Source organism: Rhipicephalus sanguineus, chromosome 1 (assembly GCF_013339695.2).
Source record: "Rhipicephalus sanguineus isolate Rsan-2018 chromosome 1, BIME_Rsan_1.4, whole genome shotgun sequence".
Taxonomy (NCBI): Eukaryota; Metazoa; Arthropoda; class Arachnida; order Ixodida; family Ixodidae; genus Rhipicephalus; species Rhipicephalus sanguineus.
In genome coordinates this window covers 247928857-247947441 of record NC_051176.1, presented here as the reverse complement: position 1 = coordinate 247947441, position 18585 = coordinate 247928857, and the positions used below count along the sequence as shown (strand labels likewise).

The window sequence follows — 18585 nt, the reverse complement described above, 5'->3', positions numbered from 1 at the left end:
CGGTTTCGGCTCATACTCCGACACACCGCCTCGTAAGACGGCACTGGCAGACGACCCCGAAGCGCCGCCATTACCGGACGCCAGCATTGTTATCGGAGACACGCTGCGCCCGTGCCTCGGTCGGTCGTGAGAACGTGCCGACGATGCAGTTCTCAGCTGACGAGGCAACACGCGAACGGCTGCCACTCTCAACGGCAACCGGCGATGGTCAAAAGCACAGAAATAATCACGTTTTCGGCACTGCGCATGGCGAAGAAAACGGAACCACGCAACTACGAGCAGACGAGCTGTCGGTGAGACCGGAAGTGCTAATATTAAAGGCCAACTCCGGCGATTTTTCGAGGTCGATGGATCTCAATGAGATTCGCTGGGTACGTTCCTTTGCACGTTTCCGTCATTTATGCCAAATTACAGGCTTGAGACATGCGCAGATTGTTTGCAAATGAATTTTAAAGATTGTCTGCAAACTCCCTCCTGGCTTCCCACAATTATTGGCAACATTGCGTCTGTGACGTCTGTATTGGTAAGGCAGCGGAAGTGACGCAGCCGAGGGCACCGCTAACTTCGGCGCTTCGGCCGCTACAGCGAGCGTCTGCTGTGCACAAGGCGACAGACAGCGTTGGTTTGGCCGGCGCTTCGCTGGTCGTCCCGACTGTCACAGTTTTCATACTCCGCGCCGGCGTGACCGGCCTGCCTTGCACGACTTCCGGTTCGTTCGTAACAACGTCTACGTCATACGTAGACAGTACACTTGGTTGGGTTTCGGTTTCGGTGTTGCGCTTTTTTGCTTATTTAAAATTATTCTCCAATTTGCCGAGTATTCCTGCTATCGGGCCCGCAACAGGAGCGCCTCAGGAACATAAAAGCACCATTACTTTGACATGGCCAAAAAATCGCCGGAGTTGGCCTTTAATGTTTGTTCGGTGTTTTTAACGCGATAACAGAATATAAACATACATATTATCTACTTATTGAACTCAAAATTAACAACGAAAGTAATAATGAGGGTGTTATCGTGATTATAACATCAGCCAATGGTGGAACTGCCGACAATCGCGTCATATTTTGCGGACTAATACATCATTTGTCGAGAGAAGAGGGAGCGATTTTCAGCTGACTTTGAGAATTTATTGTAAATTCCAGGCCGTGCGCATCGCTGTAATATTTGGCTCGCGTGTTCTCGGGAGCCTCGACTACCGATCGGCAGCGCTTTTTGAGCATGCTCGAAAAGTGTTGCAGGGCCCCTTTAAGGGGGGACGTGGGTCCTAAAATTTTTTCTTTATTTTTGAGTCAATATGAACCAAACTTCACTGTCTTGACCAGTTTTTTCTGCTTATTTCAAATCTGTAATTAGTTTTTTAATAGCTGCACTAGTTCAAAAGATCTCGAGGTTCGAAAAAATAATTAGTGCCTGCTTCTTACGGGGCTTTTAGGCAATTTCGACCTACTAAAACCAATATGTAAGTGCATGGGCCCAATGCCCAGATCATGCTGTAGGGGGTGATGCTATTTTTATTCCCTTGAGAGTACTGTGAAGGTCAGAAAACAGATGAACATTCACTGGTGGTTATTTTTTCTGATTCACTCTCATTAGTATCTTTAATTAAAATTTTTAAAATGGTGCTAGAGTAATGCAAATAGCATCACCCCCTAGATCGTTTCAATACGAGTAAAATTGTACCAAATTTGTGATTTTTACTCAGCAACAACATGGAAAAAAACCCCGTAAGGCTGAGTGCGTTGAGCAAAAATATCAAACTGAGAAAAACGCATTTGAAGTTTCAGACAACTGTAACTTTTGTGGAAGCGCAGCCACAGCACTAGTGGTTATATCATTTGATAGGTTTCTTCTTCACGAGAACAGCCATACCAAATATGTGACCATGACCTGCCAATGTACTGGCAAATTCTTATAAAGCCACATAGTGCACCCAGTACCAGAGTGATAAACTCCACCTTTAGCAATTCATAGGCCTGTACCAATTCCTTGCAAGCTAAAGAAATACAAAATTTGTCTATGAATGTGGCTTTGCAACAGGCAAATAAAATAGACAGAGAGATTAAGTCTAAAAAGCACGTGGGTTATTTATTAAACCAAAAATCAGTTATTGTCCAGCAATAGCACTTCGCTCAACAGCAGGCAAGGGCTGTACTCGGGGTCCCCTGCTGGTCTGTGTAATTTTGAGTCTGTGCTTGGTGTCACTACTGTATAAATGCTCCTTTTGCAACTTCCAATGTCAGTTTTTAACCTTCTCAAGGCTGTGGAGCACAAATCAATTTCCCAAAGTGTAACACAGCGTCTCTGCAATTTCGGTGTTGCTCTGTCAGGTCGTGGTTGAAGCGACTACCGTTGCACCCTTGTCGACAGTATTTGTGGCCCTAATTTAATGCATTTCACTTCAAATGACATTAATTATCTTAGCACCACGATCACCAGCTACCTTCTACGAGAAACGCTTCTCGCGCGAGTCGCACCTATGATAATGAAGCACAGGCTTTGAAAGCAGCCTATACCCTCTGCCTTGAAAAAGGTCACTGCTTGAGCCGAACTCGGAACGAAGCACAAGCCCAAAGAACATTTTTATCACGGATAAGTCCACGCGGATAAATTCTGTGCCATTTTCCTTGCCGCCGTTCACCAACATCCAACGGCTTGAACTTCCGCTGCTTCGTTGCGCGCTGCGATGCCAAGCACTCCTCCCGTTGCCGTATTTCCCGCGCACTCGGCAGTCCCGCATAGTATGCCATACGAACGCGGTTTCGAATGCCACTGAAGCGTTGCCTAATGATCCGATGGCTCCAGCTTGACCAAGGGGAACCGGGCGGTTCTCGTAGACTCGACGTAGACTCGACACTCCGGTAGCGACAAGTAGTTTCTGCATCGCGCCCTCGTACGCTTGGCGCGTCTTCTTTACACGAGAATCTCCGGATGTGCCAGCACAAAATAAGTGTCGGCGGGCCGCACGAACGCGAGCGTAAGCAGAGGAAGATGACACTTGTAACAACACACGAGCACACGACACCGGCAAGCGTAATTTTCTTTCCTCAGGGGATCGCGCACGCGAGAAAGAGAATGGAGGAGTGCGAGGAGGAAACCGCGACGGGCGGACGGCTGTTCTGCGTTGTCGGCGTACCCGCGCATCTAGAGTTTGGTGTTCAGCTACTAACTACGGACATATCTACTAGCGCGAAAAACACACAAAGGACGAGGTAAACACGGCAGACAGGACGCAGCACTAACCTGCCGTATTTACCTCGTCCTTTGTGTTTTTCGCGCTAGTAGATACGTCCGCAGTTAATACGCACCAACTAGTCCAACTCGCTTCTCTAATTCAACTACTACTTCGCATACGCAGCTGCGAGAAACGGGGCAAATAAGGAATTAATGAATATAAGTGTGTTTAAAGCGGCTCTTCGTCCCGGGTCAGACGTTGCAACCACGTACTACCTGGTACTGCGTATTTTCTGTTTGTGTGTGTATGTGTGTGTGTGTGTGTGTGTGTGTGTGTGTGTGTGTGTGCGTGTTTTACACACCATCAGAAGGGGGAATGCTCGTTCCTAGGAGAAGCTATCGCATTGTGTGCGTGTGTGCGCGCATGCGCGTGCACGGCTGCTTCGTAAGGACTACACTCTTGACGTTTCTCCGGCGTACTAATGAGCGGCAATGTTGACCTACGAGCGCCCATTCTAGAAGTCATACAAGCATATGCAAGAACATACGTAAAGAGGAGTCAGACAACCTTCCCACCCGGAATGAACTCCTGGAACTACGCCCATTACGGCTAGGCTTTTTTGTATTTTCTTTTGGCATGGTCGGCTCAGGATCTAGAGGTTATGTATCCATCCTGTTGAGCGCCGATTATATGATCCCTGTACTTCTCACAATTATATTCTGTGCTTGATAATGTGAGCTCGTGTACAACATGCAACCACTCGTGTTCATCGTAGCAGTGTTTGTAGATTTCGCAATTATTGATAATTTCCAAAGCTAACCAACCAGCTGAAATGCTGAACAGGAAATAAGTCTCAATTTATCAGCATTAAGTGCACTTCATATACACTCAGATTTGTATCTGTAGACTGCAGCCTAATGAATTTGAAGGCTATCAGTCATTAACGTATGAGAAGTAAGCATGTCATTTGAGATTAGGTTGTTGGGCCTGCCTCCTCTAGCTTGATATCTACCAGTGTTGCGGAGTTGCCACTCCGGAATTGGAATGAATCCGGAATCATTCCGCATTTTCGCGACCTTGTAATGGAATGGGAATGGCATGGGGACAACGCTTGGTGGAATGGAATGGGAATGGAATTAAGCGCCTTTTGTACGGAATGGAATGGGAATGGAATTGCGTCTTTTTCCGTAAATAGAGCACGTTTTTGTCTATGCGCTGTTTTTCAAACTTCAAACATTAGTAAGTTAGAGCCTCGAATTTAGCAATAAAGCCGTATTTTTTAAATGGCTTGGCTGATTACAAGCACGGTACATTTATAAGCAACGCGCCTACTACAAACCGAGGCATAAGCTAGTGTACAAACAAATGTATTATCCCAGCAGATACTGAAGGGAGAAACAAATTATCCCTGCGAGTTGGTTCCCATTGATACCCCCACACGAAAGTAACATATACTCTAAGCACAGCCTGATCTTTATCTCACGAGCACTTTAGTACCTGACACACGTGAATAACCCTTTCCGATTTTAGGTACACAGACCAAATGCCATCTTCATGCTTTAAGTCCTGCAAGTGCCTTCTGAGAATAGGCTCTTGAACATCAACAGTACTGCTCATCGTCGACATGCAGATTCGCACTACGCGCTCAAAAGCTAACAGGACTCACGCAGCTCACTCGCGCCAAACCAATCAAACTTGGTCGGACAGGGAGCGGGCGCCGAGCGCCAGCGCCTCCTCTCCCCCTCATAAAAAAAGAAACAAAAAAACTGCCACACACGTCTCCCTTCTTGGTGGTTCGGGAGGAAAAGGAAAAAGGCACCTAATTTCTGTCTGCCTTTAGGCGACACGGCGCAGTGCCTTATAGGGGTGGGGTAAGGGGGGATAAAAGAAAAGTAGAAAGAAAGAGGAAAGGAAGTGATTGGATGTCGACAGGCGCGACGAAGAGAGAAGATGCCGAGAAGCGGAACAGGCGTTCTTCAGAGCGGTTTCCTCCTCGCAAACGGAGGAGCGCGAGGAGGAATCCGGTCTCCTGGGGGTGAAGTCCGGCGGTGGAACAGCCGTCGGCCGGTGCCAGTTTCCTCCTCGCACTCCTTAGTTTTTTTTCTCGCGTGCACGATCCCTCGAGGAAACAAAATTACGCCACCGGCAACACGGCAGCCGTGAGCGCAGAACAAAAATACAAAAACAAAATGGCCGCCTCAGGCTGCGCCAGCCAATGGGAGGCGCGAGAGAAGGGGTTCGCCTCGCGCGCGCGCGCGCTCTGGCCAATGAGCGTTTTACAACCACCCTTCGGAAAAGCGCCGATAGTGGCCGTTATGTTGCAGCGACGCCATTTTGAAATGCCGCAAAATGTACACAAAGAAAACAGCTTCAAAACAAGCCAAAGAAGGCGGCAATCCGCCAGCTGCTGCGCGCGCGGGAAGTTTGAACAAATTTTGCCTGTTGAGATGCATATTGCGGCTCCCGTGGCGTCTTAAAAATAAGTTTTAACCCATTTCCCGGGCGAAATCGGCGATAATATTTTGAGGGCAGCTGCTTAGGGGTGCAAACATGCCTAAAATGCGTTTTTCTCAAAACTGATTTTCTGTCCATTTTTTACTATTCTAAGACCCGCGTCCCCCCTTAAAATCATAAAAAAAAAAGATTTTTTGCTTTTTGCAGCTGCTTCGTGCTCAAATTTTGCAAAATGGCCACATTTTATAGCCATGACCTTTCAATGTAACACTTGCATTGTTACCTGCCATATTTTGTCACAAAATAACAGCAATTTTGTCTTAGTCTGTGCCTTGCAAACACACTAACAGGTTCCTCAAAACCGGTCTCAAAGAGAATAGTTGGCCTAAATGCAGTGAACATACATGTGAAAAAATAAATAAAGGTTAACAGCAACTTTGCACCTTATCGTCTGCATCTTTCAATCTAACACTTAGTAACTTTTTTTTTTTAAAGAAAAAGAACTGCTAGTTGGGTTTATGCCCCTTGCATTGAGTTATTTTTTAAAAATGAGGGTTGTGCCTTTTTTTGTGCGTGTGTGTTCTAATGGCAGTAAAGCATAACCTATGCGATCAGTTATCACTGGCTGGGTTTGTTGAAGAGGTGCAGATGAAAACAAGCACATAGTTCTTCTTTCTAAAACTACGTAAGACATGGAGGCACGAAAATATAAATGGTTAAAGTGATAAACCAAACCAACTCCTTACCCAGCTTTATGTTTTGTTGGAACGCAGTGAGAAAACACACCGTTCTCTTTCGATCGGCTGTAGCCATAACGCCACATATGTCGTGAAATTTGATTGAAGCAGTAAAAGAACCTTTGTCGAAGGGTAATGTGACTTCTGAGCACCCGGCGCGGCAGCTTAACACATCGTTTTGTGCTTGGATCGTCGTCCACATTGCCGCAAAACTGGCAACACATCAGGTCAAAGAAAGACAAGAAGCAAAAAAAATTGTCCATTGTGGACAAGTAGCATATGGCACACAACCCAGCTTGCCTTTGCTGCTTATCCACCAGGCTCCATTTTATGTAGATGCATGAGGGGCTTAGGTCAATGAACTCTACATGCTGGGCTTGGCCATCTTGTGGCCACCAATGTCACTCCAACCCCGATGTAAACTCGGAGACCATGTTTAGATGGATCAGCGTCAGTAGCGTTTGTAAGCAGTCAGAATGGGATTTGGTCAAATCCCACTGATTGTTCGTCATAGTGGGATTTGACTGCACAACATTACAATTTCTTTAGGCATTCTCTCTGTAGTCACTCTCAGCTTCTTTTCTAGCACATTACTGGCAAAATGACCACAAGCCTCAGGTGAGCTGGCCAAGTAGAATCAAATCTGTGCACTAAATCTGGTTGAATTAGTCAACCTAATTTGCACTACAGCACAGCAGGTTTGTGAAAAGCCCCACATGATGCCCTTTTTGATGCAGAGAGATGATTGAGAGGTATACCTAGCTGGGGCGACTCCTCCACAGCTGCCGATGAAGAGCTGGGCATGGCAAAATGGGCCCCTTGAGACGTTCCCTCTGGCCTGGAGTTTCCACTGCTGCTTGCAGAACTTTGGGTGCTTTGGCGCAACGGCTGGTCAGAAGAAGTGGGCCCATTACCTGCTGCCTCTGCTGCAGACGAAGACAAAGGTGCTGCCGCAGCTGTGGTCACAGGGGCCTCACTGCTGTTATGGCTCTTGCGCACTCGGATCCGTGCTCCAGCAGGTGTGCCCCACTGCCGGCTACCAAGCTCAGCTTGGTCATTTACAACGGTCATATGGCCGGACACGGATCCATTGTGTTGTTGATGGATGGACCCAGATGATGAGCTTTTGGGTGCTGCTGCATGAAGTGGTATACAAATACATAAGGCACTATAAGTTCCCTCTCCGAGTAAGCTCAGGGTCTCACCATAGTGGGACCCTGAGCCAGATGGATAACGTTCAGTCTGTTCACTGGTCTGCATTAAATTTACGATACCTAATGATATACAACCATAACATAATGAAAAAATACAAAGATCAATATTTATCCTTTACTTTCTGAATGACCAAAAGTGCCATCCATTATCTACCTAACAGAAACTTTGATATCAACTTTCATATCACTGCCAAAAAAAAGTTTCCAAAGACATTAGAAAAAGAAGAAATTATATATTTTAACATATCAAACCCTCGTTAGACAATGCTTGCCTGTGTGTTGCTTTGACATTTTTGGAATAACTGAATGAGAAGCCGTAAAAGGTAGAATTTCACTTTGGCTAAATTGAGTAGGGTCATTCCATGCCAAACATCCCAGACATTGCGCTAGACACACTCAGATTTTGTTCTTTTATGGGCAATCATTTTAGTGCAGTATTTGCCCTCCTACAGTACCTTTGCAAGGAAAAAAATTTTCTGTCCTTAGGAGTGATTTGAATGTTGCTGCAGGGGCTAAACATAGGTTGCTCAAAAAGATCCCTCAAAAATACAACACTGCACAGATCACCTTAAATCTCTGCTAGTTGCTAGAAAAGGAATGGCACTTTCTTATTCTTTCAAATATGCTTTGTGGGAAAGTGATATGGCAATACTGAGGCCATTTTGACAATTAAAAAAAATTCTATGAAGCCTATAAACCCAACACAACTACGTACATCACATGGCTGGACAGTTGCCAATAAACATGTAAAGAAATTATGGAGGTCGATGACTGTGCAGTTTTGAAGAGGAAGGCGCACAAACATAGAAAAATATGTGAAATGACTCATGTTCAGGCACATGCAGATTGGTGATGCGGTCCAAGTAAAAATGCATGCTTGCACTCATATGGAAGAGTATACAAGGTCGACTCATTTGTGAATGTTTAATCAGAGTGGTTTTTGTTTTAAGAAATAATTTTTGATGAGTATCCACCGCATCCCTAGGCACCACAAGTGCCCTTCACGGCGCCGCGCACTTCCTTAGTGTTTCGGAAAGATGTGGCAGCCACACAGGTGGCAAGATCGTATGTTGATTCGTGTTTTTTCACACTTAGACACGCATTTGTCGGCATACCGCAGTGCCGCTGACAAAGTTCCAGATTGTTTGTTTAGAAATAGACTGTTATAATAAAAGTGCATTACAAACACTCTGGATGCACTTATTGTTGCTTTTTTCATTTGCAGCTTGATTAAATGTGACTAGTGCCAATTGTGCCTCGAAGCCAACTGCTGGATCGGTTTCATACGTTCATCTCCTCGGGAGAGGTGAACTTCGCTACAAGGAATGTGTCACCGATCGAGCGCGCGGCATCTGAGGGTCGTCTTTCAGCTGCATCCCTTAGCACATCATGTAAGCATCACGAATGAGTATACTGCTTCCTTGTGGTACTTTACACGGAGAGCCTGTGCCACCAAAAGTAACAGCAGTAAATATGCAAAAGCACGGTGCCACTTTACGATTATTGTGCTGAAGGCATCGCATGCAGCATGTACGGCCAGAGAAGGATAGAGCACGTGGGGATAAGGTAAGCATCAGGAATTTTAAAGCGTTTTTATTCTTGGTTACTAATTGACTAGCAAGTTATGTTTCATATGCCTTCACCTCCTAGAAAAGGAAACGCACACCATTCATTTGGGCTTGAATTAGCTCACAAGTCTAAATCGCAGCGAATCAATGATATAGCGGGTGACAGACAGCGCCAAACCGGAGACTATGGCGCAGTTTGGTGCAATTAACAGATTTTATCAGGATGGTGCAGTAAATCCAATTTGGTGCACTTTGGCACAGTTGACGTGAGAGCCAGATGGATCACTGTGTTTTGTTGCAGCATATTACAAGTTGCGCACAAAGTTTTGTGCAAACTCATAAATTCCAACATGCATCCTGTAATAATTAGCGTATGCTTCGGGGGTAGTTTAGCGGAATGTAATTTTTGTTTCATGAGTGCTTTTACAATCATGTGTCTTGCTCACACAAGCAAGCAATCAGACAGTATCCCCTGCAGATCGTTGATTGATCCGTTTTGGACACTATCTGTGCAATTATAATCCTGTAAACGATAATGCTTTACAAGCGAAACTGTGCTACTCTTAGTTATTTCGATATTAAAATGGGCCGAATCCCGCTGTCTCTTATTATAGGTGTGCTGTGCAATCATATGCTAAAAATTTAGCTGTTTGAGCTAGTGCTACACCTGCGTCTGCGACGTAAAGGACATTGGTGAGAGTACTGTTTACTTATGTGCCAATGCTATATGTATTCTGTGCAGATGCCTTGTGTCTAAAGAAGTTTGGGGAGATCAAACAATGCAATGAAGGCACGATATTCTGGCCAGCTCTTCAGGAACACCATACCATTTACGACCTTTTGAAGATGAAAGCTTGTAATCTTGAAGGCTTGAATGCACTCGAAAGCACTAAAGCTTGATACTACGTTTAATGTGGCAAAGCACGCTGCTTGCTTGTGCTTGAAGGCACAACCTTGCACTACATTTTTGTCAAAGGAGACGCTGAAAGGTAGCGGGCACTAAGTGCACCCCCACACAAAGCTTGCATCTGCCTTCAACCCAGCTCTGTGTCATGGAAATTTATGTAGGCATCACACTAGAATACACGCAGTTAGCGCACTTCCTCGTGCATTTTCAATCGGCTTCTAGTTGTTCCCTGTGAATTACAATCATCCACCAGAGGCAAAGCTGAAAACAGTGCACTGGCACAATTCCCGTAGAGCGTTGTGATCGTTGCAAACAGCGCTATATCCTCCTGCTGCACTGCTTGTCTTGGCATCCAAAGACGACGAACTAGCACCCAGACGAGCTGTTATAAGCGGAGGTGGCGTGAACGGGTACTTTTGGGTACAGGTGGCGTGGACGGGTACAGCTGCACCCACGAAGCCTTCGTTGAAAAGAGTTGTCAACGCGGTGCTCATGTGCACGCAGTTTTGTGTGCTTACGAAGCCGGCTATGTTTACACGAAAACCGCTCTGGGTCCTGCCTCACTCGGCGCTCTCTGAAACTGAAACTGCGACTAGGCACTGTAAAATAATTAATAGGGGATGTGCGAATATTCGAAATTTCGAATATTTTTCTAATAGTGTTTGCTATTCGATTCGATTTGCACTGGAATTTACTGTTCGAACAATTTGAACTTCCCAAAGACAAATACAGTCAACGTCTGATTGAAAGTGACCCCTTCAGATTTTCAATATGCTTCACAGTCATTACACTCTCGTACAGCGGCAAAGCTGCCTTTCAAGCTCTGTTACGGTTGAACTTAGCCAAGACACAGTCAACGTCCGATTGGAAGTGGTCCCCAGATTTTCAATAGGCTACACCTCATGACACCCTGCATTGCGGTAAAGCTGCCTCTCAAGCTCCGCTATGGTCGCAAATGTATTAACTTAAGAAAATGCTGGTTCCAACATGGAGATGAAAGATGTGGCAGAGGTGGGGGCTCAATTAAAGGGACACTAAAGGCAAATATTAAGTCGATGTTGATTGTTGAAATAGCGGTCCAGAAACCTCGTAGCGCTGCTTTTGTGCCAAGGAAGTGCTTATTTTGAAATAAAATCACGTTTTTAGTGGTCCGCATCGTGTTAGCGCGCTTCAAATCTCCCGCCTGAAAATACGACTCTCATACGTCACTGCTGCCGTGCCCAACGTTGCCCGCTTTTACTGCGCGGCCGCCGACACTAGTAGCAGCCGAGCGGAAGTAGCGGGACCCACAGTAGCAACAACGGCGCTGCGGCAAAGACTTGCTCGGATGGGCACATTCAAAGCCGTCACCAATTTGCGGTTGGTCTCGTAATCCTCAGTACGAAAGTGCAGCGAGCACACACGCAGAGGTTTCGACTGTTTAGCACACTGGCGCAATGTCATGACACTAAGCCACTTCGAGCGTAAGGGTTCATTCCGCGGCACCCAGTGAAAAGACACACCGGTTTCCTTGCTGCAGCACTGGCGTTGTGCACAATTCGGGCATCCGGCAATATCACACGCATGCGGCATTTTGTCGAACTTTCTGTCAGAGCGACTTTCACGAGCACGCAAAACACGCACGGCAGTACGCGATCCCGAAACTACCGCTGAGACGGGCGAGGCACAGTTCGGTGAAAACGGAACCTTTGAACCACGCGCGCCGTTCCCCATGACAACGCCACGGAGGTTTTGTTTTCCATGAATCAAGCGGAAACGAACAAACAGCATTTTATTACGTCTTTTGATGCTCGGAATGTTCTTTTTTTACTGCTGCTAGTTTGATTACTAGTGATTTATTGTAGGCCGACTTCCCTACGTCATCGGGATCACTTCGAAAATGTCCCACTCGTGGCGCTCATCATGTGATACATTTAGCTTAATTTCTCGGTAAGTAGGGCACTGCTGTTGATAATATTGCCGTTTTAGAAGTTGTCATACATTGGGCTTTCACTCTGACATAAATTGTTATTTGCCTTTAGTGTCCCTTTAAGTGATGAGCAAATTTTTGGTGAGAGAAATTATTTCCGCTGTGGAAATGGCGGCATATGCCCATCAATAAATTCATATTCAAGAGCACCAGTTACATTAACCAAAAAAAAAAAAAACGTAGTTCTTGATATTTTTTTTTATTTTGAAATGATAAAATGCAACATAAATTTGAAGCCGCGCAGTTCCATCCCATTTAACGGCTTCCTTTCCGCTACAGCTGAATAGTACGACTTTATGGTCATGTATCGGCGAAGCATGCCAACTTTCTTGCCCTTCAGCCTGCTCCTCTGGGTCCACTATGTACCACGCGCGTGGGGAACCAAGTTTATTCTACAATGAGTTCGCACTGTTGATATAATACCATCGATAGTGACTCAGCTATCGATAGTATCGATAGTACCATCGATAGTTCTGCATCACTAAACTCCGGACTTGAAGGGAGCACACCCTCGTTTGCCACATCAGATAGGCTTCCACAGAAGTTGAAAGAGGAGGAGAGGCAGAGGAAATGGCATCTTTGCCTATCACGTGTAAAGTGCTGTCGGCAACACTTTTGGTTGCACGAAATCATGTACATAAATAAAATTTGGCCTCTACATTGCCTCATTCTTGGTAAGACAACTATGAAACACCATCCTGCCAGCGCTTCATCAACCTCGCAAAAAGAAACACTTTCATGTTGCTATCTCATAAGAATATGCTTAGGAATCCTCTACAACATTTTTTTCTGCAATTTCGCCTCGAAGTATTAGAAAAATATACGAGAAATATTTGAAAAATATTCGATTCGATTAGCACTCATACTTCAATATTCGAATTCGCTTCGCACCCAAAATTTTGCTATTTGCACAGCTCTAATAATTAACCGTCACGTGCTCGAGCAAATGACTAACACCGTGATAAGTGAGTCGTTAGCTGCGTATTGCAACAGAAAAAACAAGATGCAAAATATTTATGTCAGTGCTCCTTCGAAGCCTCAGGGCTGCAGCTTGCCATGTTTACTTGGTGCAACACATGCGCGCCTTGGCAGCCCAGCACAATATGGTCTGGGTACGAGAGTATCCGTGCGGCTCACCAGCAGCCTGGTTGCGAGACAGGCATGCTCTGGTGTATAGAGGCACCCCAACCAGAAATCTTCAGCACAATCCGCAGGAGTAACGAAAAGGCACTTAAAAACTGCATGGGTTAAGTATGAAGTCACTACACATATAAATAACAGTAGGTTACGGTCAACCATGTTCCATGCTCTATGAATGACAGCATAGAACAAGGTTTTTGTCAAAATACATAGTCCAGAGCAGCACTCAGCATTACACGCAGTAAATTATGTTTTGGATGTTACCTTCTCTTCTAGGGTGTGCTGTGGCCATTCCTTCCTTCGGCGGATACCAGCTCATGTCAATATTCATTCCATCCAGAATGGTCAGCAAGTAGCTGTAACTACGGCCAGGTTTGCTGCCACAGCTCAATTCCAATGGTTGTGGTACTTTGTCCACTAAAGAGGTAAAAAAGAAAGCAAATGGGAGTGTCAAGTTTTTGCATTTAATGGCAACTATTTAATGGTAACTTAAAGGCGCTTATGAAGCCACACCAAAATGATAGTTTAACATACTGAATCAAGAGATGTGAAACTTTCTGTAAAGATGTAACACCCTGTAAGGTTCCTATAGCTGGATACAACTTAAGAAGTCTGGAGAGGTCCCGCCCAGATGACTGAAGCGCAGCATCCGATTGCCCCCGCGACTAAATAGTCCCACCCATGCACTCGGCAATGTTCTCTGAAAGCGGAGTCACCGGCCGACCGGCCCATGACGCCAGTCTGAAGTGCGCATCCACTGGTGCGGGCTTGTGTGCATCCGCCTTTGAGGAGGATATGCCGCGGACTTCTAAAGTTGTATCCGACTAGAGACTGCCCTGCCCCTCATTTCTGCACCACTTGCATGTCATTTATTGCGGCTGTGTCCAGGAACAAAGGCCACAAGTGAGAAAGTGCTTACGTATACAGTACAACCTCGTTAATACACCCACTCTAAACATACCAATGGCTAAAACTAGTAGAGTGAGAATATCAAAAATTTCGAATACGAATAGAACACAACTGATGCACAAAACTGTCTTTGAATATGAAATCGAATATGTACATAGCGTTAAAAAGTTGCAAAACAGACTCTTTTAAAATAAATTGATTAAAGTATTTCACAAGGCTGCAGAATGTTGAGACTTCTGGTAATGCACTCATTGAAAATTATCCTGCAGAAAAATTCACTCCTCGACATGCTTATGAAGTAAGTGTGATTCCCGTGCCGAAACAAATCTGAAAGTGGGAACGACTCTCTCAGTTGGAATTGAGGCAGCAGGATGCAATTCAATGCTCGCAAAGAGATGTTTCATTTGCCAAACATTTAATAGTTTAGATACCGTTCTTGAACGTTATTCTATCGCATCTAATTATCAGACGCAAAGGTGAAACTTATGCCATACAAAAGAACCATTGAATAAAGCTTGGTTTAAAAAAAAAACTGCTCCTTTCTCAAGGGCGTGTAGGCGATAAGGTAGAAACAAAGCAGAAAGGTAACGCACACATCCGCATATTTCTCAGGGAATACAGAAAAGCACTGCCAACATTCGGGAACACAGCATAACTGAGCACTGGACGGTAATACAGTCGAAGACGGATATATCGAACCTACATATATCAAATTTCCGGCTATATCAAAGTCGTAAATTATCCCCTTGAAAATCCTTTCTAAAAGTATAGGAATTCGCACATCTATATCGAACGGTATTTCTACCCGCCATCGGATATATCGAACCCTGCGCGAGCTGGAAGGTGCGCTTCGGCACTTGCTGCGCCCCGCGAACTTCGCGGCACCGCGCCTCAGCCGACACCCGAAACGATTGAAAAACATGAGGGCGAGAGGGCTCGGACTGTACTCCTGTTGGGCGCATTCTCAAACTTGTGGAACGACTTTTTTTTTCCTTTTGTTTCTCTCTCTCTTTCTCATGCTTGCTCCGCGTTACCCTCGGCTCGGAGAGCAGGAAAGAAGGAGCCGGCGGCCTCCTCCTTTCGCTTTTTCTTTTTTTTTTGTTGCTGTTTTGTGAGTCAGCCAACCACAGCCCGCCACTTTCGTATTTGCTCAGCCATCCACAGCTCGTGCCTTTTGTACATTGCTGCTGCCCTCGCAGGTAGCCTGGGCGCCCAGGTAGCCATCGCCGCCATCGCGACTGATCGCGAGCGCTTTGTTGGCGGAGTTCACTTCCGTGAGTTGTCGCATACTACCGCATTCCTCTTTTGTGTGCGTGCTCCCTTGCAAGCTCAAAAACATCGAGCTGAAGTTTCTGCTGGCCAACACGACAGCGAAGCTGCAACTGCTCGACTCCTTCATAGGCTGCTGGTCAACCTCCGCATGGGCACCGAGCTGAAGGTTGACTTGCTCGGTGCCATTCAAATGGTGACAGGTGCCTGGCGAGACGTGAAGACGGACACAGTGGCCAACTGCTTCCGGAAGGCATGCTTCGTGACGGCAGAACTTGTGGAAACCGGTGAAGACGGCGACGACCTTTTGAGGATTTTAGCCCTTTGAGGATCAGAAACGTACATGTACGTCATTGTCTATATGTTTAAAACGCGTGCCTTTTTCGATAATTTCTCTTGCTCGGCATGTGCTGCCATACTGCGGGAATACATGGAATTTTTTTCTTGCGCCGATGTGTCTCCCTATTTGTTTTACTATAGCAGTGCACCGGCTAGTTTCGTTTGCATTCTTTGGTCGGTTCCCGCATGTTGCGCCCGCAAAACTCATGGCTTTTCAGTTTATATTCTTTCAAAAGGCGACAGATTTGTTACTTTCTCATTTATTGACCCCTAGTACGCGATTCCGCCTGTTTCCGTGCAGGCGCTGACTGACACGAACGATGCCGCTGTGGCTGCATTTCCTGTTTTAGGGACTCACAAAAAACCGCTTCAGTCTCGTTGGCGATAAGACTAATGATTATTATAGGCTTCGGACTTCTTTTTGCGTTCTGGACACGCTCACAACTACACAGTTTTCTTCAGTCCACTAACCCACACAGTTTGCTTGCACTATGGAAGCGTGCACCGGTTTCTCTGCCGCAAGCGAGTCTAATGGCGATTCCTCTGAATCGCCACTTGACTGCTGAATCAGAATCTGCTTCAGTAAATGTCAGCCCGTCATATGAGGAGCTACTTACGAGTCAAGACTCAGATGTTGCTGAGCGAGCGACATCTCAAAAGCGTGCGTGGCGAGACGATGCTGACTGGATCAAAAATGGCTTTTCTCCACCCCCCGTGTTTCCACTTAATGCCCCTTAGTGCACTTTTTCTTGTATGTCTGTGAACTACCCATAGGTCGGCGAACTCACTCATGAGTCGATTCACTCAGGCTCACTCAGACTCAGATGAGGCCGTGAGTCTGAGTGAGTCCAGGTGAGTAATATTTTGGTGAGTTTGAGTCCGAGCGAGTCAGTCCGGTTGAGGAAAATTTTAGCGAGTCTGAGTCCGAGTGAGTCTGGTTGAGGAAAATTTTTAGCGAGTGAGTCCAAGTGAGTCCAGTTGAGGAAAATATTGGTGAGTCTAAGTCCGAGCGAGCCCTAAGCACAAAATATATTTCTTGAGCGAGTCCGAGTGAGCTCCACTTTTTGTTGCCGACTTATGGTCCCATCTACTCATCTTCAGCATTACTATCTGCCTTATAACGGCTTACGTTTATACTCAAGTCTATTCACACAAATCTCAGCACACTAGCATTCATGCGCCACCTCAATATTTATTGATCAGAAGCGTGAGTTAGGAGAAGGGGTGCCATGACCTCCCCCCGCAAACTCTTTCATGGGAAGTTCTTGATAAAAATATTTCGTGTTAGTCGCGTATTTCATAAAAAAATGTCCTTACTGGATCGAGACATGATATACGATGATAACTCGTATTTGAAGGTACAAGATCAAAAGGCATATGGTAGAGCACTGATTATGGGAGATATGGGCGTTAAAGAGCACTGACATCATGATCGAAAAAGCTAATTTTTTGCCAACGGACTCATGAGTCAACTCACTCAGACTCAGATGAAGCCGTGAGTATGAGTCTGAGTGAGTCCGGCTGAATAATATGTTGGTGAGCTTGAGTCTGAGTGAGTCCGGCTGAAAAAAAGTTTAGCGAGTCCGAGTCCGAGTGAGTCCGGTTGAGGAAACTTTTGGCAAGTCCGAGTCCGAGCGAGCCTTCAGAGCAAAATATATTTCTTGAGTGAGTCTGAGTGAGCTCCAATTATATTGCCGACCTATGGGAAATTATATTGCCGACCTATGGAACTACCAGGTGTTTATTTCAACGCATAATTTTTTAAGTCGTAAAGGTTTTTTTTTTATAGAATTCTTCTTGCTGTTACTAATAAACCATGTGTATGTAACAACACAAATTATTTTTTCGTCACTTTACAGTCCCCCCCCCCCCCAAAAATTTTAGACAATTTTTTTCTTAAACAGATTCATTTAATTCAGCAATAAAAAAAACACACACTGGGAAGACGCATTTCGTGAAAAAAATCGACCCTCAAAGGGTTGAAAAAAATCTTGTGTGAAATGCATCACAGTGATCCATAATAACAGGAAACAGAAAATAATGGAACATATAATTAGATAACTTACATTTTCCATCAGCCTTTTCCAATACATGGTAGAGTTCAAGACAGCCTTCACCAAGGAGTGCATCTTTCATTAGGGAGTTGTGGTTGAAAACACGAAAATGGAGCTTCGAATATGGGGTCACCAACCTGTAGAAATGAAGCAGAAGTACATGTGGAATTCTACTTTATATTTTAAGTGCCCGAAAAATCGTAAGGTGAAGCAAAATAATAATAAAAAAATAAAAATAAAAGACCTCACTCTGCTGTTTACCAGACTTAAATTAGCATGGACACACATCACCCACTTCAGTGCAGAAAAGACAAGTTAGCTTCAGTACAAAAATTAAGGAAATGTTAAAAGCATGCATGGTGAAATATACAATGTAAAAATGTACGACTACCACTTAGAAATGCTACCAAGATGTAGCAGCTAGCAGTTAGTGCAAACCAGGATTTTTCAGTATGTTGTATCCTATTACTATGGCATGCATTGAGGAAAGCTCCCATTATGAGCAGTTTTTTTTTTAAATTTGTGTGTATATTGTAACCAGTAAGGAATAAAAAAATATACATTTTCAGAATCAGAATGAAAAAATTAGAGAAAGAAAAAAGAGAAAAATTTGTACAATCTTCACACAAGAATTTGGGTGTTAAAAGGGCTAAAGTAAAGCACAGCTGCACAGCCGTAGTTAGGTTCCAATAAATCAAGACATGTCCATAATGGCTTCAAATTAATATCAATGAATAATCTGTCTCATTTTTATTGTTTCAGTGATTACATCGGTTCAGTAGAAACTTTGGTCACTTGGTACAGCAGAGTTCCAATTCTGAGGAAAGAGCACCGTGAAAAAAAAAAAAAAAA

General features: G+C 44.9%; 1 protein-coding gene across 3 annotated transcripts in view; it reads right to left on the bottom strand.

Moving 5' to 3' along the window:
• LOC119376571 (E3 ubiquitin-protein ligase wwp-1) overlaps positions 1–18585 on the bottom strand; it is a 71427-nt gene that overhangs the window by 39089 nt on the left and 13753 nt on the right. For 2 of the 3 annotated variants that reach the window (XM_037646366.2, XM_037646362.2), the window contains exons 5-7: positions 17746–17870; positions 13427–13579; positions 7123–7500 (exon numbers count right to left, since the gene is read on the bottom strand). In XM_037646366.2, the coding sequence (XP_037502294.1) occupies positions 7123–7500; positions 13427–13579; positions 17746–17870 (656 nt within the window). The remainder of the gene's footprint in view (positions 1–7122; positions 7501–13426; positions 13580–17745; positions 17871–18585) is intronic. The other variant, XM_037646390.2, reaches the window with a different exon arrangement.